General features: G+C 39.8%; 1 protein-coding gene across 1 annotated transcript; it reads right to left on the bottom strand.

The window, feature by feature from the left end:
- Positions 1-12,109: 12,109 nt before the first annotated feature.
- Positions 12,110-12,625, bottom strand: LOC109216132. Its single transcript, XM_019380263.1, has one exon. It carries the CDS (start codon positions 12,623-12,625, stop codon positions 12,110-12,112), a length of 516 nt encoding a protein of 171 aa, XP_019235808.1.
- Between the last annotated feature and the right edge of the window lie 7,270 nt (positions 12,626-19,895).

Raw genomic sequence — 19,895 nt, 5'->3', positions numbered from 1 at the left:
TTAACTTACTTTAACATAGATGATGAAAAACCCCCACTTGAAGCTATCCAAAAATCGTCCAACCAAGAGTGAAAGGAAGAAAATGTGCCACATTCCCGCTTTAAAGAGACCTCACTGCCCGGCGATCCTCGCACCTGCGGTCACTTGACCGCTTCTACGGTTCCGCAGGTGCGTCAAATGCTGTGGAGATGCCCCCAGCTACCCGCTCTGCTTCTGCGCCTTCTCTTCTGCAGGTGCAGTCTCGCATCTACGGCGAAATGACCGCATCTGCGGTTTCAACACCTCCTCACCAAAATCGCACATGCGCCCTTCTTGGCCGCTTTTGTGGCTCCGCACATGCGGCCAAAACCTCACAGGTGTGGTTACCCAAGAAGGCAGCTACTACAACCCTTCTTTCAAGTCCAAACTCAATCCTTTTACCATCCGGATTCCACCCGAGGCCCTCAGGACCTCAACCAATTATACCAATCCCAAATCACATTATAAACTTAGTCGAGCCTTCAAATCACATCCAACAACGCCAAAACCATGAATCGTACTCCAATTCAAGCTTAATGAACTTTTGAACTTCAAACTTCTTTATTCGATATCGAAACCTATCAAATCACATCCGATTGACCTCAAATTTTGCACACAAGTCACATTTGACATTACGGACCTACTTAAACTTCTGGACTCGGAATCCTACCCCGATGTCAAAAAGTCCACTCCCAGTCAAACTTCTCAAAAATCTTCAAATTTCTAACTTTAGCCAAATGACTCCAAAATGACCTACGGACCTCCAAATTCACTTCCTGATGCGCCCCCAATACCAGAATCACCATACGGAGCTATCCTCAGACTCGGAATCCCAAACGGACATCGATAACATTGAAATGCACTTCAACCCAACTTCATGAAATTCTTCCAAAATACTAACTTCCACAATAGGCGCCGAAACACTCCCGGGTCATCCAAACCCGATCGAACATACGCCCAAGTTCGAAATCATCATACGAACCTGCTGAGACCTTCAAGTCCCGATTTCAAGATCTTTTACTCAAAATCAACCCTTGGTCAGATTCTTCCAACTTTAAGCTTCCGAAATGAGAATTCTCTTTCCAATTCAACTCCAAACTCCCTGAATCTCAATTCCGACTACGCGTACAAGTCATAATACTTGAAGTGATGCTGCTCATGGCCTCAAACTATTGAACGACGCGCTAGAGCTCGAAACGACCAGTCGGGTCATTACATTCTCTCCCACTTAAACATATGTTTGTCCTAGAACATGCTAAGAACTGCGCTGGAGTTGTCTGAAATCACTGTTTAACACCTCGTGCACTTGCCCGTGCTACCACAACTCAGTTGAGGACATTAGCTCGATTAAATCTGAAGAAATTCTCTTTTATTTAGGAAAATAAGCCTTAGAGCCCAGTTCCAACATCCGAAATTCTCTGCCAGGCCTACTTCCAACATACGAACACCGTATCAATTGTGGACATGTGATTTTTGACCCTCCCAAGATTTTTCATATTTTAGCACGTAAATATTTAATTTAGGCCTAATATAGCTATTTCAACTAATTTTTACTCTTCTACTTTATTTTATTACAAGAAAACGAAAATTACAAAAAAATAGTTTCATTGATGTTTTCTAGTCATTTTTAATCTTGAAAAATACCAAAAATAGTTTTATTTTAGCGGTCAATCTTATTTTAATAGTATTTTACTTAAGTAGGATTAATTAATAAACGAGATCGCATTTTTAGTCTCGTTCGTGAGGAAAGAATAAAATTCGGGTTTAAATGACCCATTTTTTAGGCCTAATTTTCGGACCTAGCCCATAATTTCCAAGACCATAATTCCTAGGCACATACCCCTTAACCTAAAAATCCCTACAAAAACCTAGATCCCTACCCTCTATAAAAGCCAACCTAAAAGGCCTAAAACCTTACACTCTGATCAGATCCGCCGTTTCTCCATAAGATAAAAAAAGCATAAGCTTCTTCTTCATTTTAAAGACAAAAAGGACTATCAGCCTAAGAGACCTACAAAAAATACAAAGCAGCAAAATGCCTAGACAAAACAAAGAAGCTGATGCTTCTTCTTCAAAGAAAACGGCTGCTCCACCTGCTAGAGCACGTGCCGACTATGATTACCTCATCAAACTACTCTTGATCGGCGACAGCGCTATTGCGACTAGCAGCAGTCCCTGCTTCACCAAAATAAGCAGAAAAATCCCATTCTCGTTTGATAAATCTGAGTGAAACAGTCAGGAAAAAAAAGTCTCTGACGAGGTCCCGGTTCGAGTTTCCGGTGAGTCAAGTTGTAATCTTGTTGGTCGGATGATGAGTCGATGTTTAAAGTCCTGTAATTCAATCCCAAAGGAAATGCCATTAAGCTCAATTGAAGGTTTGTTCTTTCTGTTCCATAAACACATTTTTTGTAATTTACACTTTGTTATTGATTTTCTATTGCTTTACTCTATTTGTTGTTTGAGTTAGTGTATAATCCATTCTCCAATTTTTTAAATTCGTTCTATCTTCTTCACTGTTATTGCCTTTCTACACATATATGTTGTTTAGTGATGGCACGAAACTACTCCACTGTTTTCTTTAAATTTTCCTTATTAAGATGTTGGTTGGTTTGTTGATTTGAAAAAATAGATTGTTGTATAGTTGACTTTTATAGTTGGTTGAGGTACTGGATTTGTTGATCGTGGACTAACAATTTCACGGGCTTTTTGTCTATTTAAATTTGTTCTATCTTTTGTTGTTTTGTTTTGATGCAAACTACCTGGAAGGCTACAGGCTAAGTTTGAAGGCAGGTTACTGCATAGTCCATTTGTGCAAGTGATAGTATTACTTGTAGTGAAGAAATGTTGAAAATAGATGCTGCAGCAACTTCACCTGATAAGCATCGTTGAAGCCGTGACATAGTTATGATGCCTAATTCCCAAATTCGGGGGTGCATTTCATGTAACCCGATTATAACCACTTCGAATATAAACCCTTTGGAATAATTTGAGGTGTGCCACGCCAAATAAAACCCCAAAACCCATGGCCCTCATTAAACTAGTTTTAACTCTTTAGAAATTGGGGTGTGCCATTAGTTGAATTTTCCATGGCCCTCGCAAACCTTGTTATTAATTTGAAAGTGCCTAGTTGCTTTAGGCGTGCTATTTTAAATCAATTTCCTTTATTTATCTAAATTCAGATGTGCATTTCATGTGACTTCTCAACAACGTTAAATAACATGTGTCGTGGACCGCGGGTGCATTTCATGTGGCGTGGTTCAAGGCGTGTTTTAAATAACGTTGAATCTTCCTAAAATTAATTAAAAGCGGCTAATAAGTTAAAAATATACCATAGGCTAAAACATGTATTAAAATCAGATAATAGGCCAATTATAATAGTTTAAGCTACCGTGCTAGAACCACGGAACCCGGGAATGCCTAACACCTTCTCCCGGGTTAACAGAATTTCTGGTTCGCAGACTTCAAAGGGAAAGTCGAATTTCCTCGATTTGGGATTTAACAATAAACTGGTGACTTGGGACACCAATTAAACTATCCCAAGTGGCGACTCTGATAAAGAAATAATCCCATTTCGAATAATGTCACTTAAAGTGGAAAAGCTCCCTTATATCACTTTCGGGGTGTGTAAAAAGGAGGTGTGACAGCTCTGGTGACTCTGCTGGGGATCCAAACCCATAACTTTGGTTCAAGGTTTAAGAATTCGAGCTTAGAATAACTGTTATAGTTGGCTTGTTTTATCTGATTTTACATGTTGAGCCTAATGTGCTAATTCCCGCTTTTACCGCTTTGATATTGTTTGGACTGTATATAAATTGTTACGAAACCCTCTTCTCTCTAAGTCTTCTAAATCATCTGGGAAGTGTGCACTTCGTGTAACTTCTTTTCTGTTAGAGTCTTATCCCAATTTTAGAACGAGATTCGGACAAGTTGCAAAGCCGGTGAAGCTTTTGTATTCTCGGTACGCTGCCCCCCACCCCCCCGGCTCGAGATGTCCGCTCGGGTAAGCCAGGTCTAGAACAATACACCCAGGGTTTTAACCCTAGTATAACATAGCCTCATGCCGGATCCCTAGTAGGTACGTTTGTTTGCATCACGTGCATTTGACTTAGGGGACTCAACACAGGGGTTGGGTCCGTCTAGGACAGGTGTACCCAAATTAAAAAGACCATCCTGATGCATTTTACGTGCTACTTGCGCATCTGTTTGTTTCGGCTTGCATGTTGCCGACTTCTAGAATAAAAAAATGAAAAAAAAAAAAGAGAAAAAGTAAGAGGTAGGTATTTAGAAAATTCTGAAACTCTGCCGAAATTCTGAAAAAGAAAAGTCATTTCAAAATGAGCCAAAATTTCAAGCGCCATATTTCCCTTGTTCCGTCAAAACTGACCGAACTACGCGGGTCTGATTCTCACCGAATGTGAGATACGTAGGCAAACCTCATCGGTTCTGACCCCAATTCTCAAAAATCCAAAAATATTTTCCTTTAGTTCCTTCTTTAGAAATCTTTCCTTAGAAAATTCAAAAAAAAACAAATAAAAAAAGAAGTTTTTTAAACTCAAAAATGGTTTCCTTCTTTCTAATGTCTTTCATACGAAAAAAGAAAAAATCAATAAAAATCAAAATCCAAAAATACGGGTTTCCTTCATTTTGAAGTATTTTTCCAAAAAAATAAAAAAAAATCAGAAACAAAAATCCAAAAAAAATAATCCTTAGATGTCTTTCTTTCATAAATGTCAATAAAAAAAATTGAAAAAATTGAAGTCCAAAAATATTTTTGCTTTTCTTTAGAAGTACTTTTGTAAATAAATAAAAGCTCAGAAATTCAAAACATTTTAAGAGAGCCCCTCTTTCGAAAATTAAGAGGTTACATCCAAAATCCAAAAATATTTTCTTTCTTCCTTAGAAAAAGAGAAAACAAATAAAAATTCAAACAAAAAATATTTTCTTTTTACTTTTGAAATTCCCAAAGTTCCAATCAAAAGAAAAGGAATTTTTAGAAGTCTTTCTTTCAAAAATAAAATCAAAATCAAAATCAAAAATCCAAAAAAATTCCTTCTTCTTTTAAAGTATTTTTTTTAGAAAATTCCAAAAGAAAAAAAAAGAATCAAAAATCAAAAATATTTTTTCTTTTGCCTTAAAGCTTTCATGGTCTGAGTTTTATAAAAAGAAAAAAAAAAGAAGAAGAGTTAGTTTACTTACTCAATTCCGAATCTTCCTGAACTACGGGAGATCTGATTCATGCGGCGTCATGATACGTAGGCAATCCCCATCGGATTCGATCATAGTCATAAATAAACTGAGAGAAAAATAATCTGAAAAAAAAATAGGGTGAAAAAAGAAAGAAAAAGTGAAAAAAGAGCATGGCAAAAACAAAACAAAAAAAAAGGCAAAAAGAGCGACGCAGAAATAAAAGAAAAGAGGTACATACTGAAAGGGTTAGTTAAGCCCGGGATGAAACATGCAACCGTTCAAACACACGGTAGAAGCATTTAACTGTTAGGTGCATTGCATCCTAATGTGCGATTTCCTATATGTTAAATGTCTCAAAACTAACAAGTTTGTTGGTGTGAACAAATTAGCCAGGTTTTGTTCAGGTGGTTGGTTTTGTTGGTATGCGGTGATGAATGTGCAACCTTGCTCGCGGCCATAACATTATACACAAAACCGAGCTCCACCTCCCAGAAATGCCCATCTTTACTAAGCTCCATGTAATCCCCAATCAAATGTTCCCCCAGTACAATCCTCGCCCAAGAGCCTTTCAAAAGAAATTAGCTCACCCCTATTGGTGAATCATACTTGGGTTTGTTCCAAAAGCTAGTCAGGCGAGGTTTCCTGCAGCCAGTGGCCCCAAACCGGCCAAACCCCGAGTCCCCTCACGCCGAGCTGATGCTAGATGTGAATACCACTCCGGAGCGGTGGGGCACAATACAGAGGACTGTTGGACCCTCAAAAGGGCAGTTGAAGATTTGATTGAAGCTGGAAGAATCATTTTTCGGGGCGAAGAGGCTCCTAACATGATGAACAATCCTCTGCCTACTCACATCAATGGGCCAGTAGTTGGAATGACTTGTGAAGATAAGAAATTTGATTCGGCACTGAAGGACATTGCAGCCATTGCCGAGACAGAAGAAAAGTCAATAAACGGTTGCCAAGCGTGAAAGTTCCCTATCAGACGGGAGTCTCGGTAGCCAGTCGTGTTATCCTTTCTGCGTCCGGATTATCCCAGGGCGTGATCCGGATGTTTTTACTCTATTATCTAAATTTCCGATGTAAACCCTTCTCTCTTCAAAAATTGAAAAAAAATCAAAAAAAAAATCAAAAATCAAATGAAATTAATATTTCATTGTCCAGGAATGTCTCTTTTCTTAATCTTGTTGTTTTTCTCATTCTCTTTTCAGTTATGTTAAATGCAGATTTCAATAACATGACATGCTTCGGACTTCATGCCCAGATCCTAAGACGCTGTCAGACTTCGAAATAATGAATCAAGAATTAGATTGCGATGGAGATTAAGTTTGAAGGAAATAAAACAAAGAGTTGGAACAGTTGAAGGAAAATTGGCTCCAGATTGGAAAGGTCCATACATTGCAACCAGAGTACTGCCAAAAGAGTGTGTTGTACTTGGGATACATCGAAGGAAATGTCCCTGAAACAACTGTCAATGCAAATGCAGTCAAAAGGTACTATGTGGGATCCTCTATATAGCATTAATGTTCTCCGATTGGGATGAAGAAGGCTTTCATTCTCACTATCCAAATACTATCAACCCTTTGCAAACCCTTTGAGCCGGTTAGTTTTCTTTGATTACCCTCATTGGAACCTGAAAGTGTTACTGGAAAAAAAAATTCAAAAAAAATGAGATGAAAAGTGAAAGAAAGGGGAGAAGAAAAAGAAAAAAAAGGAAGAAAAGACAAAGAAAATGAAATGAAAAAAAAATGAAAAATAAGAGGAAAAAGGAAAGGAAAAGAAAAAGAAAATAAAACAAAAACAAAAAAACAAAAGAAAATCAAAAACAAAGTTTCCCCAAACTACGTTCGACTTGATTCCGAAAGGATACGTAGGTAGCCTCTCTCTGGGGTTCAGTCACACCAAAATAAAAACCCAAATTTTCCAAAAGTGAAATTGGGGCAGAAGTTATAATGGTTCGGCGGTGGTTCGCCTGAAAGGTTCCAAAGTTGTAATTCCATCCAAACTCTTTTTACCCCAAATCCTATTCAAGTCCTTCCGATCAATCGGTGAGAATGTTCAAGGATCGGAGAATGCAGCTACTTGGATCCGATGCAGTCAAAATGAGAGAAATAAAAGGAGAGAGTCTTATTGGTGAAAACCCACACGGGCACCGTAAGGCGATGGTAAGCAGAGAAATTCAAATGAGAGAGTCTTGTTAGTAAAAACTTGCAATGAGCACTATAAGGCGATGGTGAGAAGATAAATGAGAGAGGTTAGCTCGTGAAAACCCGCAAAGGGCGTCCCTGATCGAAAAGAGGATCCTCACAACGATCGGCATCGACAGAGTCTTGGCAAGGTTCTCGGTTTCAAGGCAAATTTGTGATGAATTTCTGAGAGTCGGACGGTTTACTCAGATCAGGCATCCAGTCCAAAAGGCATGTCATGTTCATTGAAGTCCGTATGTACTCCAGATAAGTCCTTCTTTCCTCTCCCCTAAAGGGATACCTCTCGTTTAAATTCATTGTCCTGTGCATTATTTATTTTTCTTTAAATCCCTTTCGGTCTAACTCTAATCCGGAACTGAGACAAAGAAGGGATGGCAAGACTGATTTACAGGACTTTCATTTGACACGAGCTAATGTGCAAAAAGGCACCCAACCTTGTCAGGGGGCATCAAGTTGACCCCGACTAGCCATGACGGCCGATGCTTCGAAATCAAAACTCTTGGAAGGAGAAAATCACATTGAAGTGCCTATAAAGGCAAATAAAGTTGAAAAGGTTGAGTCCCACGTGGCTAACCGTCTCGGCAAAGGTTTGAAAAGCCAAGGTGCCCAAAATGCTCTGAAATTGAAGTTGTAAGAAAGAAGCCAAAAATGAAAGGCCTACGAAGGCGAAATAAAGTTGGAAAAGGTTAAGTCCCACGCGACTAGCCACCGCAGCAAAGTTTGAGGAGCCAAAAAGTTCCCCTACGTTCCGGAAAAAATGAATGAAAAAAAAATAGGAAAAAGAAAAAAGAAAAGAAAAGAAAAGGAAGTCAGAAAAGGAAAGGCCTACGAAGGCAAAATAAAGTAGAAAAGGTTGAGTTCCAACCAACCGTCAGGGCAAAATCTGGAAAAAACCAGAGGTTCTCAGGGCCTGAAATGAAATTAGTCCCCAGGAAACAAGCAGTTATAATTGAGACCTTCATCAAAGAAGTTGGGCCGAGATCAAGTGATCAAAAACAATCAAGGCCACAAAACCAACCACCGTTTCAAACTAACAATTGTTCTTTGTTTGAAAATTTGAAACAGGTGCAATCCAAAGCAACCGTGCAAGAAGCAGGTGCAACAAAAAAAAAAGAAAAAAGAAGTGCGCAAGTGCTAGAAACAGTTTTGCAGCAACAATCCACAAAAAGGGAAGTCCCCTCCAAGTTTTTCCCACATTTACTCATTCCGTGAAATAAAAAAAAGAAGAAGGAAATTGAAATTAAAAAAAAAAGATAAGAAGAAAATTCAAAAAAAAGGGTAGCTTAGGACTCCAATCTCTACTTTTACGCTTTTCCAACATAGGGCTCAAATCCCTAGTTGAGATTTTTAGACATAGGGCCTCCATTCCCTAGTCGCCATTTTCCAACAAAGGGCTCCAATCCCTAGTTGAGATTTTTAGACATAGGGCCTCCATTCCCTAGTCGCCTTTTGCCAACATAGGGCTCCAATCCCTAGTTGAGATTTTAGACATAGGGCCTCCATTCCCTAGTCGCCTTTTGCCAACATAGGGTCTCCAACCCCTAGTTGAGATTTTTAGACATAGGGCATCCATTCCCTAGTCGCCTTTTGCCAACATAGGGCTCCAATCCCTAGTTGAGAATTTTAGACATAGTGCCTCCATTCCCTAGTCACCTTTTTCCAACAGAGGCTCCAATCCCTAGTTGAGATTTTAGACATAGGGCCTCCATTCCCTAGTCGCCTTTTGCCAACATAGGGCTCCAATCCCTAGTTGAGATTTTAGACATAGGGCCTCCATTCCCTAGTCGCCTTTTGCCAACATAGGGCTCCAATCCCTAGTTGAGATTTTAGACATAGGGTCTCCATGCCCTAGTCGCCTTTTGCCAACATGGAGCTCCAATCCCTAGTTGAGATTTTTAGACATAGGGTCTCCATCCCCTAGTCGCCTTTTGCCAACATAGGGTCTCCAACCCCTAGTTGAGATTTTTAGACATAGGGCCTCCATTCCCTAGTTGCCTTTTGCCAACATAGAGCTCAAATCCCTAGTGGAGATTTTATACATAGGGCCTCCATTCCCTAGTCGCCTTTTTCCAACATAGGGTCTCCAACCCCTAGTTGAGATTTTAGACATAGGTTCTCCACCCCCTAGTTGTCTTTTGCCAACATAGGGTCTCCATCCTTAGTTGAGATTTTAGACATAGGGTCTCCATCCCCTAGTCGCCTTTTGCCAACATAAGGTCTCCAACCCCTAGTAGAGATTTTAGACTTAGGGTCTCCATCCCCTAGTCGCCTTTTTCCAACATGGGGTCTCCAACCCCTAGTTGAATTTTAGACATAGGGTCTCCACCCCCTAGTCGCCTTTTGCCAAGATAGGGTCTCCAACCCCTAGTTAAGTTTTATTTTAGACATAGGGTCTCCACTCCCTAGTCGCCTTTCCAACATAGGGTCTCCACTCCCTAATTGATTTCATTTTAGATATAGGGTCTCCACCCCCTGATTTCTTCTTCCCAAAGGATACACAATCCTGAATTTATTCTTTCAAATAAAAAAGTTTTGTTACAGATAACTCACGAAATTTTCCTAGTGAAAACTGGGGCAGAAAAAATTTCGTTCGTTTGTTTGTTTTGGTGTCTGAGCAGGTTTTACCTCGAGGCACAGGGTTCGAGACGACCAAAGAACGAGTCTTAATCCAGAAAAAAGAAAAAAGAATGAACTCAAAAATGCAGAAGCGGAGAAAGCTGCGGACTGCTCAAGATATGATTGAAGTCACAAGCTTCGCATGTCCCGCCTTGATCCGAAAAGCTGAAGAAGAAAGAACCAGCACCTGCAGCTAACAAGCATCAAGATTCAGATCAGAGTCCGCATGAAGAACCAACCAAGACTCAAGATCAAGCTTTAGAAGACTCATAGATAGGAATCTTGTAACTCGTAGCTGATAGGCTTAGTTAGTTTTTTCAATTTTGATTTTTGATGTAATAACGGGACCGCGGACCGGAACCTCGACGGAACGGCACCTCAATCGGCACTCCACCTCGGTATACTCCATCACCTCATTCACTTTTGAACTACACGTGGCCTAATTCCTTTATAGCCAATGATATGTAGGCAGCTCAGAAACCAGGGCTCAGTCACATTCTCCCTCCTCTTAGTTTTCGTCTCACTAAATAAGGGTCGGGTCAAAAATCTGTCTAGTCATTCTTTGTCTGAAAACTCTTCGTGTTTCCAGTCAAAGGGGCAGCTGTAGACATGTGATTTTTGACCCTCCCCTAGATTTTTCATATTTTAGCACGTAAATATTTAATTTAGGCCTAATATAGCTATTTCAACTAATTTTCACTCTTTTACTTTATTTTATTACAAGAAAACGAAAATTACAAAAAAATAGTTTCATTAATGTTTTCTAGTAATTTTTTATCTTGAAAAATACCAAAAATAGTTTTGTTTTAGCGGTCACTCTTATTTTAATAGTATTTTACTTAAGTAAGATTAATTAATAAATGAGATCGCATTTTTAGTCTCGTTCCTGGGGAAAGAATACAATTCGGGTTTAAATGACCCATTTTTTAGGCCTAATTTTCGGACCTAGCCCATAATTCCTAGGCCCATACCCCTTAACCTAAAAATCCCTACAAAAAGCTAGATCCCTACCCTCTATAAAAGCCAACCTAAAAGGACTAAAACCTTACACTCTGATCAGATCCGTCGTTTCTCCATAAGATAAAAAAGGCATAAGCTTCTTCTTCATTTTAAAGACAAAAAGGACTATCAGCCTAAAAGACCTACAAAAAATACAAAGCAGCAAAAGGCCTAGACAAAACAAAGAAGTTGATGCTTCTTCTTCAAAGAAAACGGCTGCTCCACCTGCTAGAGCACGTGCCGACTACGATTACCTGATCAAACTACTCTTGATCGGCGACAGCGCTATGGCGACTAGCAGCAGTCCCTGCTTCGCCAAAATAAGCAGAAAAATCCCATTCTCGTTTGATAAATCTGAGTGAAACAGTCCGAAAAAAAAGTCTCCGACGAGGTCCCGGTTCGAGTTTCCGGTGAGTCAAGTTGTAATCTTGTTGGTCGGATGATGAGTCGATGTTTAAAGTCCTGTAATTCGATCCCAAAGGAAATGCCATTAAGCTTAATTGAAGGTTTGTTCTTTCTGTTCCGTAAACACTTTTGTTGTAATTTACACTTTGTTATTGATTTTCTATTGCCTTACTCTATTTGTTGTTTGAGTTAGTGTATAATTCATTCTCCAATTTTTTAAATTCGTTCTATCTTCTTCACTGTTATTGCCTTTCTACACATATATGTTGTTTAGTGATTGCACGAAACTACTCCACTGTTTTCTTTAAATTTTCCTTATTATGATGTTGGTTGGTTTGTTGATTCGAAAAAATAGGTTGTTGTATAGTTGATTTTTATAGTTGGTTGAGGTACTGGATTTGTTGAATGTGGACTAACGATTTCACGGGCTTTTATTCTATTTAAATTTGTTCTATCTTTTGTTGTTTTGTTTTGATGCAAATTACCTGGAAGGCTAGAGGCTAAGTTTGAAGGCAGGTTACTGCATAGTCCATTTGTGCAAGTGATAGTATTACTTGTAGTGAAGAAATGTTTTTTTTTTTTTGGTAACAATGTGAATTACCATTAACTTCAAACATCAGTTACACTTATAGAGCACCTGATTTCTAGAATAGAAATTAGGCCTCCAACATACAAAAAAACTAATTACAAGTAAGTTGTCGTATAAACTCCCTACATTTCTGTGCTTTCTTTGACATATGTAGTAAATCTATTCTTTCTTTCACTTCTCGTTTGATTTGTACAACTATCTCATCTATTTTTACAGTCCTACCCTGAAAAATTTTAGTGTTTCTAGCTCTCCATGTATAGTATATCCTTGCTAAGTGTACTGCTGCTATGACTTCTTTCCTGAATTGCTTCCAATGCTTGTTTTTTATCTGCTCCAGCATTTGCCTCACTCTTGTAGTTTGTTCATCATGCCTTGTCCATCTGCTCAGTTCCTGCTTTACTGCCCTTGTCCATTCACATTGTACAAACAAGTGCTCCTGAGTTTCCATTGCATCCCCATTACACAGTATGCAATTGACATTATCAACCTGTATACTCATTCCAATCATTCTGTCCTTTGTCAACATTTTCCCTAGTGTTGCCAACCATCCTATGAACCTGTGTTTTGGTTGAGCTACTGCTGACCATACCAAATCAGCTACCTTCATTTTTTTGTTGTCTTCCCAATTAGTGCAATATAGCTTGAATTAATAGAGTACTCCCCAGTAATGTTGAGAATATATCTGCCCTGCGAGAACCACTCTCTCATCCCTTCTTTTACTGAATTTAATTTCCTCCAGTACCAGCTGCTATCTAATGGTGGAGAGTGAGTCCATGTGTCTGGATTGGTCTTCATGTACACCTCATGAACCCACCTTACCCATAAAGATTCCTTGTTAAGTGCTAACTGCCATATCAATTTCTCAACTGAGGCTATGTTCCATTCCCTGCATCCCTTGATGTTTAGCCCACCCATATTTTTGGGGCAGCAGACTTTCTCCCATGCAACCAAAGCCACCTTCCTCATCTCTTCCTTTTTCGCCCACAGGTATTCTCTGCATAACCTATCTACTCCTTTCACCACACTTTGAGGGAGGATAAAAATATTTCCCCAGAAGCTATGAATTGAGAATAGCACAGCATTAACAACTTGGAGCCTTCCAGCATATGATAGTTGTTTGGAGTATGTAACATTTATTCTTTGTGTGATTTTCCCAATTAACATCTGGCAATCCATCTTGTTCCATCTCCTAGGTGATAGGGGTAACCCTAGGTATTTGATGGGAAAAACTCCTTCTGTGAACTTAGTTCTTCTCAGCAGTTGGTGTTTAAGTTCATCTTCTACTCCAGCTACAAAGATGTTGGACTTCTCCATGTTAGCAATCATTCATGTCACTCTACTGAAGTGATCTAATGCTTCAATCACTCTATTCACTGAGCTAATATTGCCTTTACAAAATATCATCAAATCATCAGCAAAGATAAGATGAGTCAATTTGCTATTCTTGCACATGGGGTGGAATCTGAAGTCTGGTAGCCTGCTTATAGTACTCAGTGTTCTTGACAAGTATTCCATAACCAGGACAAATAGCAATGGTGACATTGGGTCACCTTGCCTCAGTCCTCTCTTGCCTTCAAAGTATCCATGTCCTTCTCCATTTACTTTAACTGTGAACTTTGCAATAGAGACACAAATCATTGTCCACTGTATAAATCTATCTGGAAAGCCATATTCTCTCATTGCTTCCTCTAGAAACTCCCAGCTCACCGTATCATAGGCATTTCTTAGATCAATCTTCATTAGGCACCTAGGTGTAGTTTTCCTGTTATAGTGTCTCAAAAGGTCATGACATATTAGAACATTGTGCATCATTGATCTTCCTTGTACAAATGTTGATTGGTTTTCTGCTACTATGTCGTTGGCTGCAGGCTTCAATCTAGAACAAATCATCTTTGATATGCATTTATATAACACATTACAGCATGCTATAGGTCTGAATTGACTTGCATTCTCAGGAGCCTCCACCTAAGGAATCAGAGAAATATTTGTAGTATTGATTTGTCTCAGCAGTCTCCCATTCTGAAAAAACTCTAGTACTGCTTCTGTTAGTTCTTCTCCCACTATTGACCATGCAGCTTTGTAAAAACCACTCCCATATCCATCTGGACCAGGACTTTTATTGCTATCTATCTGAAACATGGCTTGCTTCACTTCCTTCCTCAAAAATGGTTGTAGTAGTTCCTCTTGTTGATTTTTTGTTATTCTGCTTCCATTCCTGATTATACTCCTGAAAGTCTTCATTCTATCAGTTGATGTTCTTCCTAGTAAGCTTTCATAGTATTCAACAAATGTGTCTGCTATTCTGTCTAGATCTGTTGTCCAGTTCCCTGTACTGTCTTTTATCTGTGTGATTGCCTGCTTCAGTTTCCTGTGTTTGATTACTGAGTGAAAGTACTTAGTATTGTCATCTCCCAATCTTATCCATGTAGCTTTACTTCTTTGTTGTAAGTACTCTTCAGCTAAGTAAGAAGACTCCCTAAATTTTTTATATGCTGCAGCTTCAACTTGTTGGTACTCCACTTTTGTTGGATCCCTCTGCAATTGTTCTTGTGCCATCTTTAGCCTTTCTCTATCTTCATTTGTTTCTGTCAGTATATTGTTGAATGCCTGTGTATTTAATGCTTTAAGTCCCTTCTTTAATATCTTCAACTTTTTAACCACTTTGAACATTGTACACCCTTCCATATTGATCCCCCAGCCTTCTCTAACTATCTTCAGGAAGTTTGGATGCTTTGCCCAATAATTGCAGTACTGAAAAGCCTTTTTTGTTCTTTGTCTTTCTTCTACCATGTTCACCTTAGCAGGACAGTGATCACTTATTCCTTCATTCAAAAACCTTGCAGCACATTCTGGCATGGTATTGAGCCACTGGTTATTTATAAAGATCCAATCAATTTTAGAGAAAATCCTATGCTCCTCATGTTTATCACTCCAGGTATATCTGTTCCCTTGTGCAGGCATTTCCATCAACTCACACTCCATTATACAATTATGGAAGTCCACCACTTCAGCCCATGATACTTCCTTCCCACCTATTATGTCCTCAACATTTAACACTGTATTGAAATCCCCTATTACCATCCATGGCTTGCTACATCCTTTAATATGTTTGATTAGCCGTTCCCAAAGTTCCTTCCTCTCTTCCTTAGTATTAAAAGCATAAACATATGTGATTCAAATGCTAAGTTTAATGGGATATATACAACTTTGCATGTTATTGCTTGAGCAGATTTCTCTATAGGCAGTACCTGATAGTAGTCTGGCCTCCAGGTGATCCATATTCTCCCATTGTAATGGCAGTCCAGATTTGTTACATATTGCCATCCTGCAAACATCTGTTCTGCTATCTTCTCTATTCTCTCTTTTTTGATTTTTGTTTCTAACAGCCCTATTAACCATGTTCTTTCCTCATTGCAAAGGAGTTTAGTCTCCTTTTGCTTATTAGGGGCATTAAGCCCCCTAGTATTCGAAATGTTGAAAATAGATGCTGCAGCAACTTCACCTGATAAGCATCGTTGAAGCCGTGACATAGTTATGATGCCTAATTCCCAAATTCGGGGGTGCATTTCATGTAACCCGATTATAACCACTTCGAATAATAAACCCTTTGGAATAATTTGAGGTGTGCCATGCCAAATAAAACCCCAAAACCCATGGCCCTCATTAAACTAGTTTTAACTCTTTAGAAATCGGGGTGTGCCATCAGTTGAATTTTCCATGGCCCTCGCAAACCTTGTTATTAATTTGAAAGTGCGTAGTTGCTTTAGGCGCTCTATTTTAAATCAATTTCCTTTATTTATCTAAATTCGGGTGTACATTTCATGTGACCCAACTCCAATTCTCAACAACGTTAAATAAAATGTATCGTGGACCGCGGGTGCATTTCATGTGGTGTGGTTCAAGGCGTGTTTTAAATAACGTTGAATCTTCCTAAAATTAATTAAAAGCGGCTAATAAGTTAAAAATATACCATAGGCTAAAACATGTATTAAAATCAGATAATAAGCCAATTATAATAGTTTAAGCGACCGTGCTAGAACCACGGAACCCGGGAATGCCTAACACCTTCTCCCGGGTTAACAGAATTCCTTATTCAGAATTTCTGGTTCGCAGACTTCGAAAGGAAAGTCGAATTTCCTCGATTTGGGATTTAAAAATAAACCAGCGACTTGGGACACCAATTAAACTATCCCAAGTGGCGACTCTGATAAATAAATAATCCCATTTCGAATAATGTCACTTAAAGTGGAAAAACTCCCTTATATACCTTTCGGGTGTGTAAAAAAAGGAGGTGTGACATCAATCACCACACAATGTACCAGAACATGACTGCATACCTTTGCTGAATTCACACCATGCACTGCATCATTCACATGACCATAATAACATTCTCTGATCATAATAGCCGACATTCCCCGAACATGATGCTCACCATGCACCTCATGACATATATAAGTCTTGTTCCAACTCTTGTAATACCGCCACGACAGAAGAGACGTGTAGAAATTCTTAACCAACTGCCGAGTCAACAAATCATCGAATCTCTACTCTTGACTAGAATCATCACCTCATTACGAACCAAATAGTGGTATTTGCTTTTTAATATACTTTATATAATCTGGTCGCACTGATCCCAGATCCAATAATCTCGTCTCACCCAGTACGAGCTGCTCAGGCAATAAGCCACCCCATACATGACCAAAAGTCTCATATGTTGCCACGATGTGCCAATAGGCTACAAACTTGAATGTGATACATAAGAAAAAAAAACTCTGGAAAGAACTACTCAAGCCACGTAACTAATTAGACAACCGAAAAGGTGTCATGAACTTTCCTCAGAAAATGGGAAACAAAAATACAAAAATAGATAGAGGGAGCGGTACTCAACATCACACTGTTGCGGTGTGGAACCCGATCCAAACAACATACCCTATGCAGCGTGCCACCCGATCCACACATAATAATTTATAAAGGAATTACTTACCGAGCTAAAATGCTCATACTTGTGAAATACTCGAATCTCAACCACAAGCACGCAAAGTGCACAATGAAATTCCTGGGGAGACCGATAGCGCCACACGCTACAAAACTCAAGCACAACTAAACTGTGATATATGATCGGCATCTCGAGAGCCATCCTACTCACATAACACCATCGTTACGCGGAACCTCAACATATATGAAATTTATCAAGCCGTTTCACAACTCACACAGCACAACATAGTATTACATGAAATAGCCAACGACGAAACAACATCCGACGTCCGAATACTCCTCCATAAGGAGAGTTATGCTTAAATGAACACATCCGGCTCGATATAGAGCCCACATTCACATTTAGATCCATCCACGGACCTCAAGCCGATTATGATCGTACCGCACTGGCTATTAACCTTTCAAGGGTTCACAATAATCCTTTTTCCCATGACGCACAAGAACAACCGTCAAATCTGAAACGAACTTCCCTAGTCCACAACCAGATAAACCGAGCACCCTTCAAGCATAAATTTTCACAATAACGATAGTACCACAATCTCTAAACTTGGTTTCAATCTTTTATCAATTAAGTGACTGTCTATCACACTTATACAATGTTTCCGTGGGACACGCTCCCCCGACCTTCCGCACCAGACAACGAGTTTGCACATCCATACTACCGGCCACACCAACTCTATAAAGCAATTCAAGAATCCGCAATAAGTATGCAAAGTCTCTCACACCCGACACCGATCTCAGGTGCCACTAAAGACAGCACGAGCTTCCATCTGAATCCTTTCTCGCTCATCCGAGCTCATGCCATTCTTGCCAATACGAAACGGCAACCTTGATCCTCAACTTTCAAATTTCCTTGCTGCCCACTGCACCTAAATCATGCCAATGTGCAACAGCACAAGAATTTCATCATAACTGCTGAACCACTAATAGGGTTAACATTTCATCATATAGAAACCCTATACTTAGCTCATTTCAAGAGAACCATTGCTGCACGCGACTGAATTCTCTTACCCGCAGAACATACCAACCTCAAGTGGTGGTCTAAACCACCATAACCCTTCCGGGATCCGTCTACACATAACAGGCCATAACACTCAAATGCCTTCACATAAAATCGATTACGGCGGCCGTCACGCCTCGCATGTACCGCCACAAAGCACATGTATAACTTAACACGCTGAAGGAACTGATCATCGCCACCATCATGCCAATCCAACCATTGCTAACCGATCCAACTTCTTTAAATTTACTCTGGACTTGCCTTAGGAATAATAATAGCTTCATTAAAAACATCACGAACCCAAATCTGCACTCATCCTGAGTGACCTCCTATCACGAGACCATGCTATTCAAATCCCACGAACCATCTAATACCCTCCTTGTGCGCATATTCGCATCCTCAACTGGTACACCCATTCTGATAATTCCTCTACGAATCCGAAGTTCATTTTCTCTCATTCATCTAAATGCTACACTACAAGCCGAAGATATCATAGAACACTCCAAGCCCCTCTTCATAATCCTCTGCAAAAGCTCGATTCTTAACCATACTGCGGGCTTGAAATCTTTAGGCACCGCATTTTAAATTTTGAATTCACTAGGATCGTTGTTGAGAGTCACTCACTCTAACTTGGTCCCGAATATGATCCACTCCACGGCTCTGCTAGCACATGAACACCCTCTCAAAGAGACAACCGACTAAATCACCTTTCTTGTAAATCACCTCCACACGGAGTATAAATCTTGAGTCCTCCCAAAACCTGAACATGAACCGATAAGGCCCAATGTAGCACACATTTATCAAATCCTTTGCTCAAGTTACCACTTATGTTCTCTTCCCTTAGCCGTAATAATCCACCAATACGCTGATAATCAGAAACTTCACCAGTAGATGACCATGAAACCTAAATCGTAGGCGGTGGGACACTGCCACTTAGCTTGGAGCCCCCCATTACATAACTCTGGAACCCACCAAGATTCTTTCTTCATCGTCGACCTGATCTTCCACAACCAACTCGCCAAACTCCTCGAAATCCTTCTGTCTGACCTTTCATGAACAATCTGAATCACAAACCACGTTCACATATTCGACCTCTTACCTGATAGCCAGCAGAATTCTTCGTATCAAGCAAGCTCTTTTCTGTCGCATCCGGTCGCCCGCCGTATAATAGCCAATATTCCAAGTTAAGACCGTAGACGTAGTCACAGTCCACCATAAATCTCAAATCACTCGAAAATCTCCTCATGGCGTGTAGTCATCCTACCACAGAACACATGTGCTACTTTGCCACTCTCCCACTTTGGTCAAACTCACACCTTTAAGCAAACATTCGACTCTCATGTCTCACTCTTGACTTTATATAACATTTAACCACCGCAAGGCACCCCCCACATGTACTTCCTCATCCTTCGCTGCCCAGTTGTTGCCTTAAATGAAAATCTATTTCTGTAGCACTTGAACCAATAGATCGTTACTAACTTTAAACCCCTTCAAAGGTCATCTTTCTCGAGTCATCAACACCAGGAACACCGATTCACTCTTGAACCACCGCATACTGCGATCTCTGACAGCCGCTTCCCCCGCGCCTTTCACAATACTCTGCTCTAAAGGCGAATTGAAGAAAACCATAACACCGGCAAACTTAACACTTTATATTCAATCAAGGACTACGACATCACATCGCAGATGAAGATTCCACCACGCTCGAAAATACCAAGTATTGTTACTCCATCAACCCAACCCGAACACTCTTTGTCTGATCGCCTTTCCTCCACCAGAAATAAAATACTTAATCTCTGAATCTTGTACTGAGTAAACATCCTTCCAAGTCATTCACTGCTTCGACGCATAGAAAAGCATCCTACCATTACGCAACACTAGG

This window comes from Nicotiana attenuata, unplaced genomic scaffold (assembly GCF_001879085.1).
Source record: "Nicotiana attenuata strain UT unplaced genomic scaffold, NIATTr2, whole genome shotgun sequence".
In the NCBI taxonomy this organism is placed as follows: Eukaryota; Viridiplantae; Streptophyta; class Magnoliopsida; order Solanales; family Solanaceae; genus Nicotiana; species Nicotiana attenuata.
Note: the sequence above shows the minus strand (reverse complement) of the source record. Positions and strands in the feature narration are given on the sequence as shown.

Excerpts from the sequence above, each read along its gene's own strand:
- LOC109216132 (XM_019380263.1), bottom strand. The coding sequence starts at position 12,625 with ATGAAGGTAGCTGATTTGGTATGGTCAGCAGTAGCTCAACCAAAACAC.